Source organism: Homarus americanus, unplaced genomic scaffold (genome assembly GCF_018991925.1).
Source record: "Homarus americanus isolate GMGI-L3 unplaced genomic scaffold, GMGI_Hamer_2.0 scaffold32583, whole genome shotgun sequence".
In the NCBI taxonomy this organism is placed as follows: domain Eukaryota; kingdom Metazoa; phylum Arthropoda; class Malacostraca; order Decapoda; family Nephropidae; genus Homarus; species Homarus americanus.
The window spans coordinates 5,486,468-5,508,808 of NW_024713129.1; the positions used below are offsets into that span (position 1 = coordinate 5,486,468).

Here is a 22,341-nt window from a genome sequence, read left to right on the forward strand (position 1 = left end):
GATAGGGAAAACTATATACTGTACATAAACTATTATACACTCATTGACTGTGAGGATACCATATCACAAAGTATACAAAACAATAAAAAAAGGTCTCAAAACACACATTTCACAATGGGGTTTCATTCAGGGCATCAGAATTTCCACTTCATAATACACACACAAATTACTGGTGAAGCTGAACAATGGGTACATTTCTTATATAGCACGTTATGGTATGGTTAATATACAATGACCTTTACAAAAAGTTTGGACAAAACCTTGAGACTAAACGTAAAATTTTATCACATATGTTAACTGCTTAAGAGTTACATAACATCATAACAATAAACCTATTTTAAATAATCATGATAATAAGAAAAGAAGTGTTGAAGCAGGAAGATAAGTATGAAAAGGTGAAGATAAGTATGAAAAGGTGATCTTAATTCTAACACAAGACTGGCACAGGAAAAGTGATTGATCCCCTGTATAGTGTGGTGATGGCATAGCAGTAACCCAGTGTAAACCTTGAAGCAAAGATACAACTTCACATGACACTGACTCTCTGAGAAATTATCATACTGTACATGGAAAACATGAGACATCACAAATGTTTTAAAGTTCAAATTCTGCCGAAATTCACATACAATCCTAAACTACAATACTATAAAAGATGTGTAAAATATCTTTTAGAAATTCTTCTGCATCAAAATCTATTGGGTGTCTACCAGCACATAATTGAGTCCCAGGTATAAGAGTGGTGATATGAGGATGAAGGCAGCTCATCGGGCAGCCCAAGACCTCCACATTACTTAGTACAGTATATACAAACCTACTGTACCTTCATCAATCTGTATTTCCTTGGATTCTTATTCCGGGTATGCATCCAATGCTTATGATTCACTCACAACAACACAAACTTGTACAATGCATTTGAAAAGAATTCATAAAATGAACTAGCTTTGTGTATGTTAAGTGGTGTTATGGCAGTACCATCTTGCTCACTTCACTGGCTGACCAAAAACAAGAGTACAGTATTACATTATGTGGAGTTCTGAGACTGAACTGGTGGAAGTATTAGTTTTCCTTAACAATGGATAAAGGGTCGCTCACTCCTTACTGTAGTCCAAATTTGCACTAAACATTCAAGATGCACCAGTTCAAAGTACTCAATCAATACACTTCATGTTTTTACATTATTGCCTGGAGTCTATGAATACCACAGGAAAAAAACAAAACTAAACTTTAGTTAGCAGACAAATGCAAGTACCTTTACCCTGGAATACAGCACTGATAACCAGAAGCACCCAAAACACAATAAGGTACTAAATTGGTCACAGTTGCTGACATGATAAACCTGCTTTATAAATCATTCTTTGGTATACTGCACGACACAAGCCTTCATAACAAGAGGATAATGTTCTTTATAAATTAACCATAGTAGTTCAAAGCCAGTACATATATACAGACTTGCATTCATCTGCAGCTTTAGCACTAGATACCACCCATATGTAAGTACATGGACTGTGATTTTGTATTCAAATATCTTTTTCAAGTTTTCAAGCTCATTAAGCCAAACTTTTCTTTGTTCTTTTGTGTGTGAAGCACAGGTAAAATTTGAGACATGCATACAGGAGGAGAGAGGGGGGGGGGGACTGGGGGGGAAAATTGAAACGAGGTAAATGGGAAATATCACTAACCAATTATTTATTGCCATTTACAAATTGATTTTAATATGATCTTTTTATTAATGCAGAATCAATTAAAACTTATAAGACAATGCTTATACAGTAGATCTCTCAACACCACTTTATAGAGTAAGAATTCCTAAAAACAAAAAGCGACTTTAGCCACCTCCCACAGCAAGTACAGTACTACAAAACAACATTAATATAAAATATAACTCAAGACCTTTTTATACCTGTGAATTCCTTTGTATATTTATTAACTTAGCTTAGTGGCCCTGAATGACACACACGCACACACAGACCTTCAATTTGCTAACATTCGCTTCCTTAATCTTATAATACCTCAATGCCTATTAATCCCTCGATTAACGAACGGTTCAATTAACGAAATTTCGGTTAACGAATTAGCTCCCCTGAGGATTTTCAGTTCCATTAACGAACAAAACTTCGATTAACGACAGCCTTATGAGAAACACGCTTTGTTGTGCGCATCAGCTGATCGGCTAGTCCGCCAATACAATTGGATCTATGTTTACATTCGTTTCCAGTGGAGTAAACATCAAGCAAGTTGGCCTCTAGAATATTTTTGCATTTTTTATATTAAAATTATTGGTCATTCTGAAATTTAGTTAACATATTGATAATATACAGTGCAGAAATTATTATGAAACATGAAGAAGGCATTAAAACCAATGCACTTTGTAAAGAAAATGGCATGTCATCATCGAATGCCTCTACAATCGGTTGTATGATATGTAAACAATGCTGCCGGGAATACGACATACACACCTCAAAGTAAGTTAAAATACTGTATTCTATTGTTTTATATTTATTATTGCACTGTACAGTATACTGTACAGTACAGTACTGTATTTAGTTTATATTTATTGTTTTGTTAATTCTATTACTGGTATACAGTACTTTATATGTATACTTTTTCTGTGAGTTGGAACCAATTACCCAAAATCCCATTGAAATAATAGATTCAGTTAACAAAATTTTTGGTTAACAACAGACTCTGTGGAACCAATTGTGTTCGTTAATCGAGGGACAATTGTGTGTGTGTGTGTGTGTGTAAATATAAATATAAATATATATATATATATATATATATATATATATATATATATATATATATATATATATATATATAATCACACGAAGACGAAAGCCAAGGCAATTCGCTGTTTCATCTGTGATTTTATCGAAGATTTATCTTAGACTTAAATATTCCAAAGTTTCCTGATGAAACAAACACCCCAGACTTAAATCCACCACTGTGAAGAATTATGTGTGTTTGCTCAGCACGACGACGAATTGTTAACTGATACCATAACCGATCTATACAGCCCATACGCACGAACTGATCATATATAAGAATGCTCCACCAGTCCTAAATCCACAAAAATTATCAATAACTTGTAAATAAATCATGTATTCATTCTGCAAAATCATCGTTCAAAATTGTCAACATGCTTAAAATGAAACTGTAGTTTGAGCTTTTCCCATATCTAGTTATTGAGAGCGTCTTATTTGCGCCACCATGCTATTTGCAGAAGTTATTTGTAATTCGTAACCCATTCCCCAAATATGTAACTGTATATTTTCAGCCTTCTGGCTGCCAAGCTCTTTCAATAAACCGTTAATTATTATTATTATTATTATTATTATTATTTATTATTACACACACACACACACACACACACCCTTACTTGGTCATCAATATAATTCACAATACATTGTACAAGTTAAAAGATCTACTGCATTATAAATGATCATTATTTACATGTCAAACATTGCATCTTCAGTCAGGTGGAATAATAAATAAATTTATCCTTCATCTCAATATAGGTGATGTTTATAAAGAACCTGTAAATCACATACAAGCAAAAGACAAAAGTTTGACCTGATGTCAGAGCATGAAAACAATATAGGTGAGGACAATATACAGTAGGTGTCTCGCCTGTGGGACCTTGAGGAGTGATACTGAAACCTCTCATGTACCCGGGATGAGTTTTCTATATACAGTATGGGAAAATGGATAACACTGACCAACTTTATAAAACTCTTGGCCTGTTGTCAGCAATTAATATGCTTTACAAGTTGCAACATCACAAAGGCTAACATGTTTTACCATAGACTCCATAATAAGTTAAACAAGTGTTCTTTGCCAAGGCCTCCTATGGCTCTACAGCAAAAGGCTCTCTATACAGACATAAAACTTTGGTCACCTATTCTCAGGAAACATTACCTCATATTTCTTCCTCAAACATGATAAACTCAAGAGAGACTCAAGTACAAAGATTAAACAACATGACTAAATAGCACATTCATTAATGAAAATATTCACAATGTTTACACGTAACTTGTCATGCTGCTTCACTGGAACACAAAGAAAAAGAAAAATCAATTCTATAATCTATGTACTGTATATTATGTATTCATGTATGCATGCACACAAAACATACAAGCACACATACATGCAGACACTAAAATCAATCAGACTAATGCAGATACAAACCTGCATGGCAGCTGCATACACACACACCACACACTCTCACTTGCATGCACGCATACATACACACACATAAAACATGATGCAAATCTTAACACAAGTAAGGATTTGATTGTGCAACACAGAGTTAACTCAGTCTTAACAGATCAAAATCTTTTCTCACTCAATGTCAGATTTCTATCTTCACACAGCTTCACTTCCTCTTTAAAGGTTCTACATCTTTTATTGCATATATTTTTCTGTTATGTAAACTATTCCACAAAAAATGTACTATTAAAATGGAAAAAGATTTTCTTCTCACATTCACTGGTCACCAACTGGTCTATACATCCAGCAACCATCTTCACTATATCACTGAGAGTGTAACAAAGATACACATAGTTCAAGGGAGACTCATGCCAACACAAAAATCCATGTATAAGCCACACTCTGTCCCCTACATAACATTTAGGAAGATATTCTGTGAGGACTATGTTAGCACAGGGCTATACAGCATTACTGTGTATCAGTCCCAACTGAGATGACTCTGAGTGTGAAGGCTGAGACACTGAGCCATCTATTGAGTCCAAGTCAAGATCATATGAGCTGTCTAGAAGATATAATTGGCTGGTTGACACCCCTGTTGTGCCCCCCACACTACCACTGGTGGTAACACTTGTACTGTTCCCCACCACAGTGTTTTCTCCGGGACTGGCCTGTGGCTGGTGAATGGCTGCAGGGGCCAAAGTTGACCCCACAGTTGTATGAAGAGGATTGACAGGGGATGTCGGGCCTGCTGGAGTACTACTCACTGCTTCTTTTCCTGTAATACACATCATAATGTTATACTTGTAAATCAATAATCATAAGGCAAAAAAATTTAATCAATGTTATAGTATGTATGGAGAAGGTGACACACACATTGAACATTAACAACTAGTATACAGTACAACATTTAAACATTCTACAATTTCCAAACCTACGATGACATGGTTACTCATGATGCAGGAATCGCGAGTCAAGCATTGCAGGTGTATCAACATTACCACTAAACACTAACATGAAAAAATTATATAGAGAGATATCAAGAGCATAGGAGCCTAACGGTCAACCCAGCAATCATAGATTTAGAGTTTAACTCCTTCGGGAGTGACCAAGTGCAACTTAATGACAGTGGTGCTCTATACTACAGCGTGATATCTAATGACCATGCTGCAATAGTCTTAACCCACCTTCAATATCCATGACATGCTAAAGGTATTAATCAATAAGATAACATCAAGTTTAGCAATTTTCAATTCAGTCCACAAGTGAACTGCGAGATGACTGATTGTGCAAAATTATGGGGATATGTTGATCATCAAGCTCTTCCATATTTTTTCTCAATTTTCTCCCGGATATTTTTTGTTGGACTTTGCCACATGGGTTCCCTCTGTGCACATGACTAAAGTTGTTGTTGTTGATGTTGTTGCTGATGATGTTGTTGTTGACATTTAGGCCTAGTGGAGGGGATGTCACAGCCAGTGGAGAGGAGGGAGGCAGCGTGAGGGGAGAGAAGAGAGAGAGGGACACACGTTAGAGCTCCACACCTACACCACCACACTAAGTACGCTGCTTCCGGGTCAACATCACCTTCGACCCCTCTTAAACAAATCTCGCCTCTAACAACAAAAAACATGTAGAGATTCATGTAACAGCACAACACATTCACCAACACTACAACCTATTACACACTCAAATTACTTTCTACACTACTACTATTCAGATATTACTTGTTGGTCTTGTCTTTTTTTTTTTTACAGATTCGCAAACAATAATACAGTACATTAAACGAAATACATAGTCACCAATAAAATAACTTACACATGACAACATACACCAATATATACAATCAAGCTTAACAGTAATTGATTTTTCACTGAATGATAAGCCTGGTAAAACTACACTATTTCAATAGCTTGTTAAGCACTTCTCCCAGAGTGTTAAAAGATGAAATCACAATAAATAGGAACAAACAAGTAAAATCAATAAAGTTAATACAGAGAGAATACCTACCACACAGCAAAAGATATTGAGTGCTGTCTGTGAGGTGACAAGGTGGGAAAGGAACCTGAGAAGCCATTACAGTACAATATAAACACTTACGTATGAGTATTAAATAGTGTTTCACTTTCAAGTGGTTCTTAACCTTATGAGGAATATGGCTGCAGATGTTATGTCTGCAAAAAGTGCTTCCCACGAATGAATGGCTACAGCATATGCAGGCAGGCAGATTCAAAATATCCTACACTTGCATAATAAATGCCTCTCCTACACTAGCCCCTAACTTGTGTTGCAGTACTAAGAGAAGAAAGAATTATTGGTTTGTTGGTGACAAAATATTCCAAGACTCAAAATTAATAGTAATAAGCTGCAGCTATCATAGATGTACACAGCAAAGACTTAAACAAAGAATATATCCCTATCAGGCACCAAGGTGAGAATGAGTACTTGCACTTGAGAAGTTCCTTGACACAGAACTCATGGATATATTTTTGAGGCGAAATTACACCAATCCATTTCATAATTCATACTGGTGAAAAATACACCCATAAGCCTTATACCCACCCCAGAATACATCATATTTCACAAAATTTTATATTGTAACCTAATGACATGACCTTTATCCCCCTATTTAAAACATGCTGCTTTATATTTTTTCTTCAACATTTTATGTCTAAGGTCAAGTATTTACATAAATTTAATTGTCCAATAATATTTCTGACAAAATATTACTGTCGAGTGTTATGGCCTCAAAACTCACTGGTTGTGTGGAAAGTAAATTGGAACACAGTTTTAGTAGGCCCCCAATCTAACCTAACCACGATGATTAGGGTTCATTAAGATTGGTATTGCTTAGGACTGAGGCCTATTACATGTATACAGCATAAGGAATGTGCTTCAATCCATTTGATTATTTTTTTGATTGGGGTCCAATAGAAGTGAAACCCAATGTAACCTGTTAATACCCGAGTCTTCCAACTTCAGTGTGCTAACATTCAAGGTTGATAAGGATATTAGGAAAAGTGAGACAAAGGTAGAGATCAAATCTGGCTTGAGGATTTCATTTTGAACGAAGACAATTTGGGATTTCTGTTTTCAGTCAAAGTATATAAAAGGGTAAGTCTGAGCAAATACCATACATTTCATAATAGGTTATACTAGTATCTCTCAAATGGGAAGTCTGGGCACATACCACCACAACACAAACTGGAGAAGGATAGTGGATGCCATCTTTGACCTTTAATCCTTAACTGACACCCAATGATTCTCTACTCTACCCACACAAATATAAAATTGAACGCAAATTGTTCACTGATGGTGGCCGCCATTCCTAAAGCTAACTTCCACCGGTGATAGTTTTCACACAAGGGTTAAGGTGTTTTGGCCACAATAATACCTCTTCAAAACTTTCTGGGAAACCTGAGGAGTGAATCGGATAAAATCCACACAAGTTCTTAAAGTCAATATGGACATCAACTACAGCAAATAAACATGGCTTCAGAAATCAATGAGTTTTATGATGTACACAAAATGTTTTACTTAAGAATACTATCCATTTCTGCTTAGTATTCCCACTTGTTTAATTACACCCATAATAAAAGTCACTGCATAATAAGAAAAAGGTTGAATGTTACAGTGCTCCTAGACAACAGGTTAAAGCGATGACTAATCAAATGACCCAAACACAACTTCTTTTAATTATAAGGATTGGGGAACTAATCCTGATGGGCTATACTGTAGTCTTATTGAGCAAAAATTCAAAAGATTAAGTTGGGTATAATGAGGTTGGACACAAGTAGAACTGGGGTCTATCAGGACTGAGGCCCATCTGTAACACTACTATATTCACTGAAACACTACCAACATTTCTGTAATGCTCAGCTTCACTTCAACACTACTAGCACCCCTGTAACATTCTCCTTTTCACTGTAACAATTTCATCATCCCTATTATATTCTCAGCTTTACTGTAACCAGCTCCCCTGTAACCTTTTTAGCTTCACTCTAACACGACCTATTTCAGATGAACTAAAATTTTAACTTTAATCAACAATGATTTACCAGCAGTTTCCATGACACATCACAAGACAAACATATAACTCTATTGAGTTTCACAACATTTGGGATAGAAAGGTAAGGTACACACATACAACAACTGTAGTAAACAAATCACAATAGCAGGTATTACAGCACAATACATAACATGCCATAGGATGTCAAAATCTAAAGTCAGTACCTGTACAGTTTATAACATTGATTATCACATAACCAGCAGCCAAGGACCTTCTCTGTCCCATATGTGCAAAAATTTAATACAAAGAACATGATATATTCAATGATGATGGGTGTTATATCTATAGATAACTTCCACTGATAACTGCCATTTAAGGGTTAAATCATGCAGGTCTTAAAATAGAAAGCTCAAATACATGCAGCATAAAATGATGGACATTAATGTATCATGGAAACTTCTCCAGAGTAAGACAAACTACCTCAATAGCATATGAGAAGTAAGTGATCAAACAGTAAGGCAAAGTGTGGACAGCAAAGCCAGAGTTCTTGAAGGCTTGTATGTTAAATTTCCTCTTGACAAGAGAAGTGAAAAGGCACCTGTTTCACCTAAACCATGGAACAAAGACTGGCCAAAGTGTATAAGAATATAAGAACATAACAATGGAGAAAACTGCAGCGGGCCTATTGGCCCATACTGGACAGTCCCATTTACATCCAACTCCTATTGCTCATATATCCATCCAACCTATGTTTGAAGCTATCCAGCGTATTCGAGTTAATGATGATGTTTGGTAACTTGTTCCACTCGTCCACTACTATATTTCCAAATCAGTGTTTACCTATCTCACTCCTAAATTCAAATTTGTCTAATAAAAAACCATTGCTACAAGTTCGCTCCTGGTTGGATAGTTTGAGTACCTTAGTTATATCACCTTTGTTTATCCCCGACTTCCATTTATACACCTCTATCATATCGCCCCTCACTCTACATCTCTCGAGGCAGTGAAAATTAAGATGCTTTAACCTGTCTCTGTACTCAAGGTTTCTAATGCCTGGGATTAGTCTTGTCATTCTCCTCTGTATTCTTTCTAGGGATTCTATATCCATTCTGTAATACGGTGACCAGAATTGAACTACGTAATCCAAGTGAGGTCTCACAAGCACAAGATATAGTTTTATGATAACCTCTCTAGTCTTGTAACTAACACTCCTTTGTATGAACCCAAGTACTTTATTAGCCTTGTTTCGAGCAAATACACATTGTTTACTTGATTTAAGATTCCAACTTATCATTACTCCTAAATCTTTCTCACATTCGGATTTCTCTATAACATCGTTGTTCATCTGATATCTGATTTCTCTATTTACATCTCCTAGACTAATTACTTTACATTTGTCCACATTAAATTTCATCTGCCATTTTTCAGGCATAATGTATTGTCATAATGTATTATCTAATGGTAGATCCTGCTGTCATATGGCATCACAAAATTTGTGACCAAGTCCCAGGTTGCTGATCTGACTTTCTGCCTCATTTACACACAATTGCAGGTCTCAATTGTTTCTTTTACAATTGACAACACAACATACATATACAGTCAACCCTCACTTTACGCGGTTAATTCAACCCACAGGGTACCACGGAAAGTGAGAAACGCGTAAAGTGAACAACATAACATATGGGATTAATTGAAATAGAGACAGGGCCGACCCCCAAACTCCACTTTTTGATGACACACAACTATGTTGTAGTAAAAATATTATCTTAACTTTATGATGGTATGCACAAACAATTAATAATTAAGAGAAATATCAATAATATTAGTTTTTTAACACTTACATTAGTAGAAAAGATGGCTGGGCACACGGGGATGGGGGGTTGGTTCCGAGGCAGAGGGCAGATTATTGGCCCTCACCTGTATCACTTGTATCAATTGCATCACTATCCACCACAGAGGCTTGCAGGGCCTCTTTGTCAACCCCCTCAAAGTCCATATAAGTCCATATCCTCACTATAATTATCACTATCACTGACTTGGGCCGGCTGTGGTGGGTGGCGGGTGAAGAACTCGGTAATGTTTTGATGACTGGGCGACCTTGTGCACACCTTGCTCGCGCCGCTTACACAACATGGCAGATGGAGGGAGAGGGCGGGAGGTTTGGATCCAAAAATGGCGCGGCTCGCCAGCCGCTCTCCGCGTAAAGAGGTACACGCACCGCGGAATGTGTGCATGCCTGTTTCGGCAGGGTACTGCGTAAACGTGGAAACGCGGAATGTGGGACCGCGTAAAGCGAGGGTTGACTGTATTGTTTCTCACTTTTGATCTTTTTTTCATTTTTTGTATTTCTTTATTATTACTGTACAGTATTGTTATTATTGTTATTATTATTATTGTTATTATTATTATTATTATTATTATTATTATTATTATCATCATTATTACAGTGTTGTTAGATTATTATTATTATTATTTTATTATTTTAGTTTCAATTTTGTATTATTTATTATAAATTTTATTTACTATGAATCATCATTATTATTATTTTTTATTTATTTATTTATAGTTTATTGGGCACCCCCCTACATCCTGTGCAAGGAGAAGCACAGAAGCGCTTACAGCGCCCACCTGGGAAGCATGCTAAGTTCATGATTGCCTTTATGACTCATGAGTTAAGGGCATAAAAGCCTGAAGGGTCATAGGTTTTTTGTCAAGGGCGTAGAAGCCTGAAGAGTCATAGGTTTTTGTCAGCAAGTTATTGGAAGCTCCAACAACTTTCCCTGAATACAAATACGTAACTTTTCGACTTACAACAGGTACCTACTTTACTGCTAGGTGAACAGGGACCAAGGGGGCTAGGAAGCATGTCCAAACAACTTTCCATTATTATTATTACATTTTTGCCCCCCAAGCCCCGATGTGTGTCAGTGACCTGAATCCAGGAAAAAAAAGTCCCAGATAAAAATGCACGGAAAAAAACCTAACATGACCTATCCTTAGCTTAACCAAACCTAACTTAACCTAACCTTCATGCAATGCCATCTTATACACTATATATATTGTGTTGTCAATGTGTACAAGTCATGTGACTTTTTTCCTGTGGACTTTATTTCCGTCCACCAGTGACCTGTGCCCACGTGGGCTAATCCCAGTAAAAAAACAACAACAACCAAAAGTGAATCTCATCCTTGTTTGAGGCACCAAATTTAGTGAACATAACAATTGAATGATGTCACATATATAATGTACCAAACTTAACTCACTATTGTATGGAAACTATAATAACAAAATACAAATACTATAATGTTTGCCAGGTGCTGAGTACAACACATATACATGTTTGTAAACTATAATTACTTTAAAATAAACTCTTGTAATTCCAAATACTATTCTGATGGATATCAATGCTCTTGTAATAATAATAATAATAATAATAATAATAATAATAATAATAATAATAATAATAATAATAATAATAATAATAATAATAAAAAAATAATAGAATAGTAATAATAACAATTATAATATAATAAAAAAAAATAATAATAATACAGTAATAATAAAAATATTAATACTGTATTAATAATAATAACAACAATATTAATGATGATGATAATAATAATAATAATAATAATAATAATAATAATAATAATACTAATACTGCAACAACAAAAAATTTCTCAGTAATCCATAACCAAGTACAGTACAGTAGAACCTCGATAAATCGGACTAATTGGGACAGAACCCAGTCCAAAAACTGCGACTACTGTACAGTATATTGAGATAACACTGGTTACCTGAACCATTTAAAGAAAATCAGATGATGTTATGTTATTACTGCACTTCAACAACTAAGGTCTTCAAGTGCATAACAAGGTTATTAAAAAAATATTACATCAACAATAAAAAAAAATATGAAACAATTCTCTGGGTTGTCAACAACTGTTGTCACCGAGATGATTGTTACTTACTGTAAAGTGTTAAATGTAAGTAACCACAGAATTTGTCTTATGAATAAAGAGAAAACTGTATACAGCCGCCGAGTCTCGGTGACTCACCCCCGCTTCACTACCCACCACACACTTTCTCAACCACCTCCGCCCATCGGTCAGTACCAATACAAAATTATTTAGTTTTATATACAACACTATTTTCTATAAAAACGCCATTGAATTTCTGTTTATGTACTGTATTTCATGGGGCAAAGGGAGGCTCAGGAATGTAACTGCAGTATTTCAACTTATGGGAAAAATTGATAAATTTATTAACTTAACGTTTTCTTATACCATCGTATTTTTAGGAACGTAACCACGACGTTAAGCGAGGACTTACTGTAATATTGTACTGTACAGTATTATGCAACTGCATATAACACTCAAAGGTAGTAAATAACGTTTTTAGAAAGGTACCTTCATATCAAATACAGTACTGTTCAGTGTGTTATTGTGACCCCTGTTGTAAGCTGGTTTGCCGAAAGCTCACACGAATGCATCTTGAGTAAATGACCTTCTGATACAGTATATCCTTTTATTTCCAAGTCATATTACAAATTACATACAGTATTGTATATTTTCTCTGCTACTGAAGATGTTATAATAATCATGATAAACCATAAGAGGCCAATCATATGAGAATATAATACTACCCTATACTGAATCAATAAATAAATAAACCTGACGAATGCAGCAACACCTGATCAGTCCCAACCTGCTTACATACTCATGTGTCTTAGTTCTCAGTAAGCCTATAGCAAATCTCATTAGATCACTGTACAGTACAGTATTCAGTAATTGTGGTTCATTTCAGAAGATTTTTTTATTAATCTTCCTCATTTCTTAAAACATGGATTTTTTTTTTTTAGTATTTCTAGTGACCAGAGCATCCCAGAGTCCGAAAAAAGCGAATTCCGATATATTGAAGTCCGATTTATCGAGGTTTTACTGTATACAGTATACGTATTAGCAAGGAATGAATCAACCTGTTACCACAGTATCACAAGGGAATGCCACTTCACTCACTAACTTTCCTACTCTTTGGTAAATTCACACTCAAGAGAATCCATATATTCTTTAAAGGTTGAAAATTTCCACACAATACTTCTATCCTCCACCGTTTTCCATTAAATTTGTGTCTACTCCGGAACCTTTAATACCAACCCACCCACACTATTTACTGTGGCTAACCCCATTCTTATAACACACATAATCTTTGGATTCTTGTTACACAAATGCTCTTCACTGTTATAGTTTTGCAATGTATACAGTTGGAGACTGTTGCATTCACAAGACTCTAAAGATGTAGAATTCTGGAGTATACATTTAGCAATGCATACATATTTATGGTAACACATGAAAGTTAACAGTACTGTACTGTAATATTACTAACTGTGGCAATGTTTGGGAAGATACTATGTGTGCTTTACAGTACTGTAGACAAATTAGCATATAAAGTACTGTATAATGATACAAATATATAATATTAAAATTTGCAAAAGATTCTTCTGGGTGACTTAAACTTTCATGGTGTCATCAATTCAAGAGAGAAAAATAAAGAACCTGAATTAAATTACACTCTTATTTTTCAATACAGTATAGGATGAAGAAAAGGTCGTAAAATGGTTTCATGGCTCACTGATTTCTTGAGTGGACGTCGCCAAGCAGTGAGGTATCAGGGCTTGGTCTCTACATTCCAACACCTCACCTGCGGTGTTCCCCAGGGGACCAAGATGGGACCACTGTGCTTCCTCATCCTGATCAACAACGCTCTATCGGATACTCCTCACAGGTGGAAGTACGTGGATGACTGCACTGTGGGGGTTTCAGTGGACAACACCGCACCAGACTACTCACCGCTCCAAGGCACCCTGGACAGGCTACAGGCATGGACTACGGAGAACAAGGTCACCATCAACCACACCAAAACCGTAGTCATGCACATCAATACCGCCACCACTCCAGTGCAAACCCCAGCAGTCACAGTGGGTGCCCATCCTCTCCAGCTGGTGCAGTCTGCCAAACTCCTGGGTGTAACTATAGACAACAAACTTGACTGGAAAGCCCATGTAAATAACACAGTCAAGGCAGCCTCGTACCGTCTCTACATGCTACGAAGACTTAGGTCACTTGGGACACCCACGCCAGAGCTGAGGACCATCTACAACGCCTTTATTCTCCCCAAACTAACGTATGCGTCACCAGCCTGGTCGTCTTCTCTCAACTCCACCCAACAACGTCAGCTAGAGAAGGTACAGAAAAGGGCCTGCAGAATCATGCTCGGCGCAGAATACTCCGGCTACACCAACGCTCTCTCCACCCTGGAAATGCCATCCCTCAGTGACCTCCACCACCAAGCACTGGAAAGGTTTGGCCGTGGACTACTGCACCACCCTCGCCATCGCCACCTCCTGCCGCCCCCCACCCACCTCGCGCAGTCCGCCACTACAACAAAATTCAGCCCATAAGAGCCAGCACCGATAGATATAAGAACAGCACCATCCCATCTATTGTTAAAATAATAAACTCCTGATTTAAGTACTGCACAGCCCTGTAAATGTATTCAATGCACATTATATCATTATGTCTAAATTAAATGCAAGTCTGTATATTTTCAGCCACCGGCTGCAACTCTATTAATAAACCGTTTATTACTATTATGATCAGAATGCTCGAGTCATGTGGCACGTTGATGGGAAAAATATTAATGGCAAGAACCACTGTACTTTAAATAAGAACATGGTATAATTTGCTGTATATAGAAGTTTAAATGTTTTTTCTGGAATATGAGGTCCACTCTACACTTAACACAAACAGCATGAGATTCAGTCTGATGGCTAAGCAGGATTGACTGATTATTATTGACTATGAAACAGATGGAACAGACAGAGTCAGTTACTGTCATGTCAAGGCCCTGGACCATGCTAACCAGTCTTGTTTGAGGATAGTCAACCTGTAGTGTTGCAGAAATGAGAATGATGAGAGTAGAAATATCAATGACTACAATCCATATACAGTAGGCTCTCGCCAATAACGACTTCCACAATAACGTTTTCGACAATAACGGTAAGTTACAATAGATACCCATTTTCAATAATAACGTCTGGATTCTCCTGAATAACGGGGATTTTGCGGGAAGCGTCCGAGTGCATCAATGATAACGTTTGTTTGCCGCCATGTTGTTGACGTAGTTATCCGCTCCGCCTCACTCTCACACATGCTCCGTGGAATACAGCGCTGCGCCCACGTGTGAGATTTTAGCCTCCATAACCAGTGGTTGCTCGGGTCGGTGATCAATAATGGCTTCCGCATTTTTGCCTGTGGGGGTTAGGGGAGGTGGTGGAGGGAGTGATTTGCTGCCTGAATGCCCGGGAACTTTTAAAGTGAATGAGAAAAAAGACCCCAAAGCTAAGAGACAAAGCCACAAGAAGTGTGCCTACTCAGTCAAGGATGAAGAACAGATTGTTGAGCTCATTGAAAGTGGTGCACAGAACATTGATATTGTGATGAAATTGAGCTGTCCTGAGTCTACAGTGCGAAATATTAAGAGGAACTTAGAGGAGACCAAGAAGAGTATTGCGCTGGCTAAGAAATATTTCGGTAGTGATGGAAATGCGAGGCGAGTTATGAATGATAAAAGTGATAGAAACAGGTTGTTAGTGATAACAGAGCTTGTAGAATGAAAGACAGTACAAGTCTTAGCAGCCCTCAGATACGGAACAATCATCACACCAAGCACCTCAAATACTCCCCCAAGCTAAGTGTTATATTATTCACTCTTTATTTTGATGATTGAATAACAATTCTTTTTATTTCAGCGATCAAAAAGTGTTAGAAGGGCTTCTAAGGGGAAAAAATGGGTGAAATTCTTGGGGCGGCAGCACCAATAAACCCTTTTTACATGTATTTTAATGTCACACAAATAACGTTTTCGCTAATAACGGCGTTTTTCAGGCACCTATTAAACGTTATTGGCGAGAGCCTACTGTATGATGAGATTTAGCTGTGATCTAATGCACTACTTCAAGAAATACCTGAGATATGATTGTAAGAGTATTCATTAGAAAACATAAAATAAGTAAATGTTAAAAGGATACATAATTGAAGTACAGTAAACCATTGCTATTCACGATTTCAACTATTTGCAGTAAGTAGATGGTGGCTAGCTTACAAGCCTGGCGTTAGTGATAGCATTGTGTACTGACAAAATTTTTGTTTGTAATTCCCTTTAAATTGGCTGGCAAGCATAAAAGTGAGAGTTCTCGTGGTGCTGAGAAGAAAAAGAGACACCCATTTTAGATTTTCTATGTATTATTTTCGCATTTTCGACTTAAGATCTGGTCGTCGATCCCTAACCCCGCCGTAAGTCGAGGACTGACTGTATATGTAAGTGCTAGTAGAACACAAAATTTTTGTTTATGCTTAATGAAAATGTTTATACATCCCTTTATACCTTCGTTTTCTTCATGTAATTGTACTGTAATATGAATCTTATTCCGTTATAAAGCATACATATTTATGAAAAATAGTTAAAGAATAAAACTTGTAAATTTTTTTTTTTTTTTGCTACATCATAGTGGTGTAAATTTTGCGTTCTGATGAGCACATCCAGGCAAAGTACAGATTATTCCTTTTTTTTCCCTTTTGGGCGCACAAGATACTATAATTGTACATATTGAGTCATCGCACTAGGACAGACAAACTATTACTTATGCTAGAAGGGTCAAGGCACCACACTATCACCATGTAGTGCAATCTCCTTGCACTTTTTACATTTTCACACCCCTCCACCCTTGCCAGCAACACGAGGCTTGGTTCAAATCTCTCACTGTGAGGCACAGAAATCAGCACAAGCCACAAGAAAATGGTGGGAAATGTGGGTCAATATTATATTCAGGTCATAAAAAATAAGGAAAAATCTGAAGCAAGCTCAGAATCTGAAGTGGAAGAAGGCATAGTAGTTCCAGACCTCCAACCCAACAGCACATTCATAACTACATACATTTTTTTTTAGCACTGCCACAAGAGGCTACTTGAATTCTGTAGTATTTAACTTTGTATGTCCTCATTGAACAAAAAACAGCCCTAGGTGCAGTCATATACTATAATCTAGTACGGTCTGTTTGCTGCCGCCTACACCACTCTCGTTCAGCACTTTTACAATACCTACGAAGAGAAATTATAGATGAGTCATACCATGGAGAGTCATCTCGTGACATACAGGATACATATATGAAGGCACTTTATGTATGGTATGTACAATACAGCATGCCCTTCAAATTCGCGGGGGTTAGGTTCTCAAAATGGCCGCAAATCACCAAATCCGAGAATAACATTTCTGATCGGGGGTTTACATTTTTCCTTGTGTACAAAGACATGTATAAATTTAAATTTATTAAAAATGTGAGTCAATCCTAAAGTCCACTCCGTGCTTTGATATTAATAAAGCATGGAGTAGATTTGAGGATAGACTGTTACATTTTTAATAAATTTCTTTGATTATTTGTGAGAGGATTTTCCAATTATTATTTATTTGTACGTGTTTTGTGTGTGTACCTACACACACACACACACACACAGGTAAAGGAAATTTCTGTCTCTAGAACGAATGGCTCCCTATCCCGGCCGTGAAAATGCCGGTAACTTTAAAACTATCCACAGACATTCTTGGGTACCTCCAGGGTGTCAACTGCAAATAATAGAGGACCGTGAAATAAAAATCCGCAAATTATCCGGGCGTATTGTATGTACATTTCATACTTATACAGTAGTACCCCGATTTACGCGGTCAATTGAACCCACAGGGTACCGAGGAAAGTGAAAACCGCGTAAAGTGAACAACAGAACATATGGGATTAATTCCAATAGAGACTGGCCCGACCCCCAAACTCCACTTTTTCCGACACAATACCTATGTTGTAGTAAAAATAACATCTAAATTTTATGATGGTATGCTCACACAATTAATATTTAAGAGAATACAGTCGCCAGGTTAATGTCCATTCAAATAATGGACTCAAATCCCTCCCCCCCTCTTCCCAGCTCACTGGCCCCTACCTCTCTGAGAAATGATTGGGTGAAACACTAGATTTTAACGTTTAGTAATAAATAATACCTCAGACTAAAGTTAGGATAATATAATTGACATTTCTGGATTCCTTGCAGGTCAGGGAATATTTTGAATGTGAACTTCATATATATTGCACAAAAGATAAAATACTTGCTTTGTGTAAACCAAATTATTACATTAGATCTAAAATTTGTATGTCTAATGCAAAATCCATGATGTTTATATTCAAAATGATCATCATATTGTAAGAATTCCAGCAATGTAAATTATATTCTAGTCCAGTAATTTGTATGAATTTTATGAGCTAAAACAAATATCTTCAGTTAATAAAAAAAAAAAATATTCTTCAAGACACTAACACTATCTGTCAATCAAAGTACCCCAACTTGCCTCCCCCCCTCTTCCAACCACGCCAGATGGTCGGTCGGTCCCAACCCTCCCCCCCACCCCCACCTTCCCTCCCTACCAGAGAAATGTTGGGTGAAAAAACTAGATTTTAACTTTTAGTAATAAAAAATACCTCAGACTAAAGTTAGGATAATATAATTGACATTTCTGGATTCCTTGCAGGTCAGGGAATATTTTGAATGTAAATGTCATATATTTTGCACAAAAGATAAAATATTTGCTTTGTGTAAACCAAATTATTACATTAGATCTAAAATTTGTATGTCTAATGCAAAATCCATGATGTTTATATTCAAAATGATCATCATATTGTAAGAATTCCAGCAATGTAAATTATATTCTGGCCGGGTAATTTGTATGAATTTTATGAGCTAAAACATATATCTTCATTAAATAAACAAAGAAATATTCTTCAAGGACACTATCTGTCAATCAAAATACTCGGCCCTAGCTGGGTCGGTTCCTCCCTCCCTCCCCCCCACCCCCCACCTTCCCTCCCTACCAGAGAAGCTTTGGGAGAAAATAGTAATTTACATTTTTAGTAATAAATAATACATCAGACTAAAGTTGGGATAATATAATTGACATTTCTGGATTCCTTGCAGGTCAGGGAATATTTTGAATGTAAACTTCATATATTTTGCACAAAAGATAAAATACTTGCTTTGTGTAAACCAAATTACAGTGGGGTATGCTATAACGAACGGATCCTACTACGAATATTCCTATAACGAACGGTTTTACCTATAAAATTGAGAATGCTATAACGAACGAAACTCCTACAACGAACATTATTTAATTTTTTTTTTTCTTCTAATTTATTGTTTTTTTATTACAAATATTAATGATATTCTTTATTTCAGGGGTTTAGATGCATATTTATGCACTTTCTTACAATTTTTGCAATTTTATATTATATTTTTCAGTATTAAGTGGTTGTATTTGGGGGCCTGGAACGGATTAATCCTATAACGAACGAATGCTATAACGAACAAGGTTCTAGAACCAATTAGATTCGTTATGGCATACCCCACTGTATTACATTAGATCTAAAATTTGTATGTCTAATGCAAAATCCATGATGTTTATATTCAAAATGATCATCATATTGTAAGAATTCCAGCAATGTAAATTATATTCTGGCCAGGTAATTTGTATGAATTTTATGAGCTAAATAAAAAAAAAAAATTATACTTCACGCGTATATGAGTAGATGCACCGCGGAAAGTGAAAGTCCGGTTTTGGCAAGGTACCGCGTAAATGAGAAATCGGGGAAAGTGAAACCGTGTAAAGCGGGGTAATACTGTATATTTCTTATATACTGTAAATGAAAATACTTCCTTCAAGTGATAAAAGAGAACATTACTGAAACACATAGAACACCAGCAAATGAATGTTCTACTTTATTACAAAGATTATTTTTGATATATTAACACATTAAATACAAAATAAGAAATATTTTTACCTTGTTTAAAATAGTGAGCAGCATAGCTTATAAATTATATAACATGCTTATGTCTCATAACATGACTCAATGACTTTTCACACAAATGCATTTTATTTGCACTGTTCCACAACTCTTAAATTTATAAATAATTTTTTTTTACAGACTAAAAACAAGTGATTACTGGTGTAGGTGCAGAAGTGAATCACATGTAACAGGTAATGGTTCACTGATCTTGTAAATTAATAACAGATTACTGCAAAGAGCACAGTATTTATTTATACAAAAAATTACATTTAGTTTATCTAAAATTATAAAAAACAAATAAATAAAGCCTATTGGCCATGCAGTAATGCTGGTTTAGGTGAAGATACATAATAAGCTAAGGTGTACCAGGTGTGTGGAAACTAAAAAATTTGTTAATTATTGCAGCAAACACAAAACTATGTCTTTGGTTTACCCCCTAGATCTTGTTGCGGGTGTTGCCTATAACGCCAACACTCAGATGAGGTAGTAGTAGGTGCCCGACTCAGAGTACCACGAGGCACGGTGCTCAAAGGCTGGTGCTACCCGAAAGTTCACTCCGTAACCTTTTTGGATACAAGCCCCCGGAATAGTTAACACTACAGCAACTGAATACCATTAACTTATAAGTGTACGTAGATTTGTGGAGCAACATACGATAATTTAACAGATCTAGTCATGAGTAATACCACTAACTTACATATACATGTAATGTAGCAGCATGTAAGAGCTTAATAGGACTAGTCAAGTTATTATGGTAAATATAGTTGTGTTTCTTCATTGCATGAAACCTCTGACATAATGGACCAAAAAAACACTGTATTACTGTATATCTCCTTTGGGGTACATTTGATTATTTCTTTATAGATATAAAATGATGTGTCATTAAATATAACTGACACTTTTAATAGTGTAACCATGATGGCACAAACAAATGAGAAGCATCTGAGGAACTGATATCTGAAGCATTTGACCCAAGATGTTCATCCAGTTCCCATAGCTATATCAGTTGCACCTATAATCTTAAGAGCTAAGTAAACAAGGACACTGTCACTAGTTTATTAACTAGTACCTGTAGTATGATTATTTCTACACATCAGATCATGAGGTAAGGTGCTGACATAATAAAGCTTAGGTTAGGTCAGGGGTTAACTTAATGATGGAGCTGAACTACAGTCTAGGTTCAACACATAACTGTATATAAAAAATGCAACTATTAAAAATTAGTATTAGCTCTGAACATATTAAGGAACAAGCTAATGGAATTCTAAAGCTGGGAATACTGCAGAAGAGCAGCAACAGCATAGTACTAAGGTTGATCTAACACCATTTGATGAATTGCCTCTGTGGAAAATTATAAGGTTCCCCCCATTTATAGATCCATGAATGTACCTGAGTGATCAGGTACACATGCTGTAATACATATGTGATAACTGTATAATTATCAATTGGTACAAAGCTGCAACTAGAAAATTACTAACAACCTCTCAACATTCTCACGGTTCACAAACAATCATATGGGGAAGGGTGGGCTAGTACACATTTCTCAGCCTTATACTGTACCACCAGGAATATGGCTGTTGGTGGCTTTTAATCCACTTGGGGAAGGGTGTCATGTTACTGCAAGCAGTGCTCACAGAGTATATTGTTTTAATTCTTGATGTTTCCTTTTTTTATTTTGGCTTATTTTTCAACCATGCAATAGCCAATTGTGGTAGGTTAAGCCAAGGTGTATTATTCAAGGAAATATTAATACAAACATAACAATAAAATACTTTGTGGTTCCTGCATCAGGTCTGCTTGACTGGAAAAAAATGGCTATGTTGAGAATATCCCCCACCACAATTCTTTGGTGTTGTCAAATATGATCTTATACCATTAAATTTGTTGTTTTATTAACAGTGTCAGTCTGTCATGTTTCTCACAATTCAGTATCAGTATTTTAGGCACATGTCACCCAAAACCAGGACTCAACAGTAGGCATGTAAAGTAACAGATGTTCTTTAACCTCCACACATTTTTCCTCTTATGAGAAAACTTAAATTTGAAGGTCTTAATACTGGTATTCATTTTGTATAAAAAAATAACAAGGGTGCATAATAATCTTAACCCCTGACACTATAAAATGGCCTTTCAAAGAATTTGTAAATATTTTTTTTTATTGGGTTAATGATTTTGAGGTGAAGTG

At 36.2% G+C, this 22,341-nt stretch overlaps 1 protein-coding gene across 5 annotated transcripts in view; it reads right to left on the bottom strand.

The window, feature by feature from the left end:
* Window positions 1-3,258: 3,258 nt before the first annotated feature.
* LOC121866439 (palmitoyltransferase ZDHHC18-like) overlaps window positions 3,259-22,341 on the bottom strand; it is a 71,067-nt gene continuing 51,984 nt past the window's right edge. For all 5 annotated transcript variants that reach the window (XM_042366110.1, XM_042366118.1, XM_042366128.1 and 2 more), the window contains one exon: window positions 3,259-4,984. In XM_042366110.1, coding sequence (XP_042222044.1) covers window positions 4,668-4,984 — 317 coding nt within the window. In that variant the 3' untranslated portion in view covers window positions 3,259-4,667. The remainder of the gene's footprint in view (window positions 4,985-22,341) is intronic.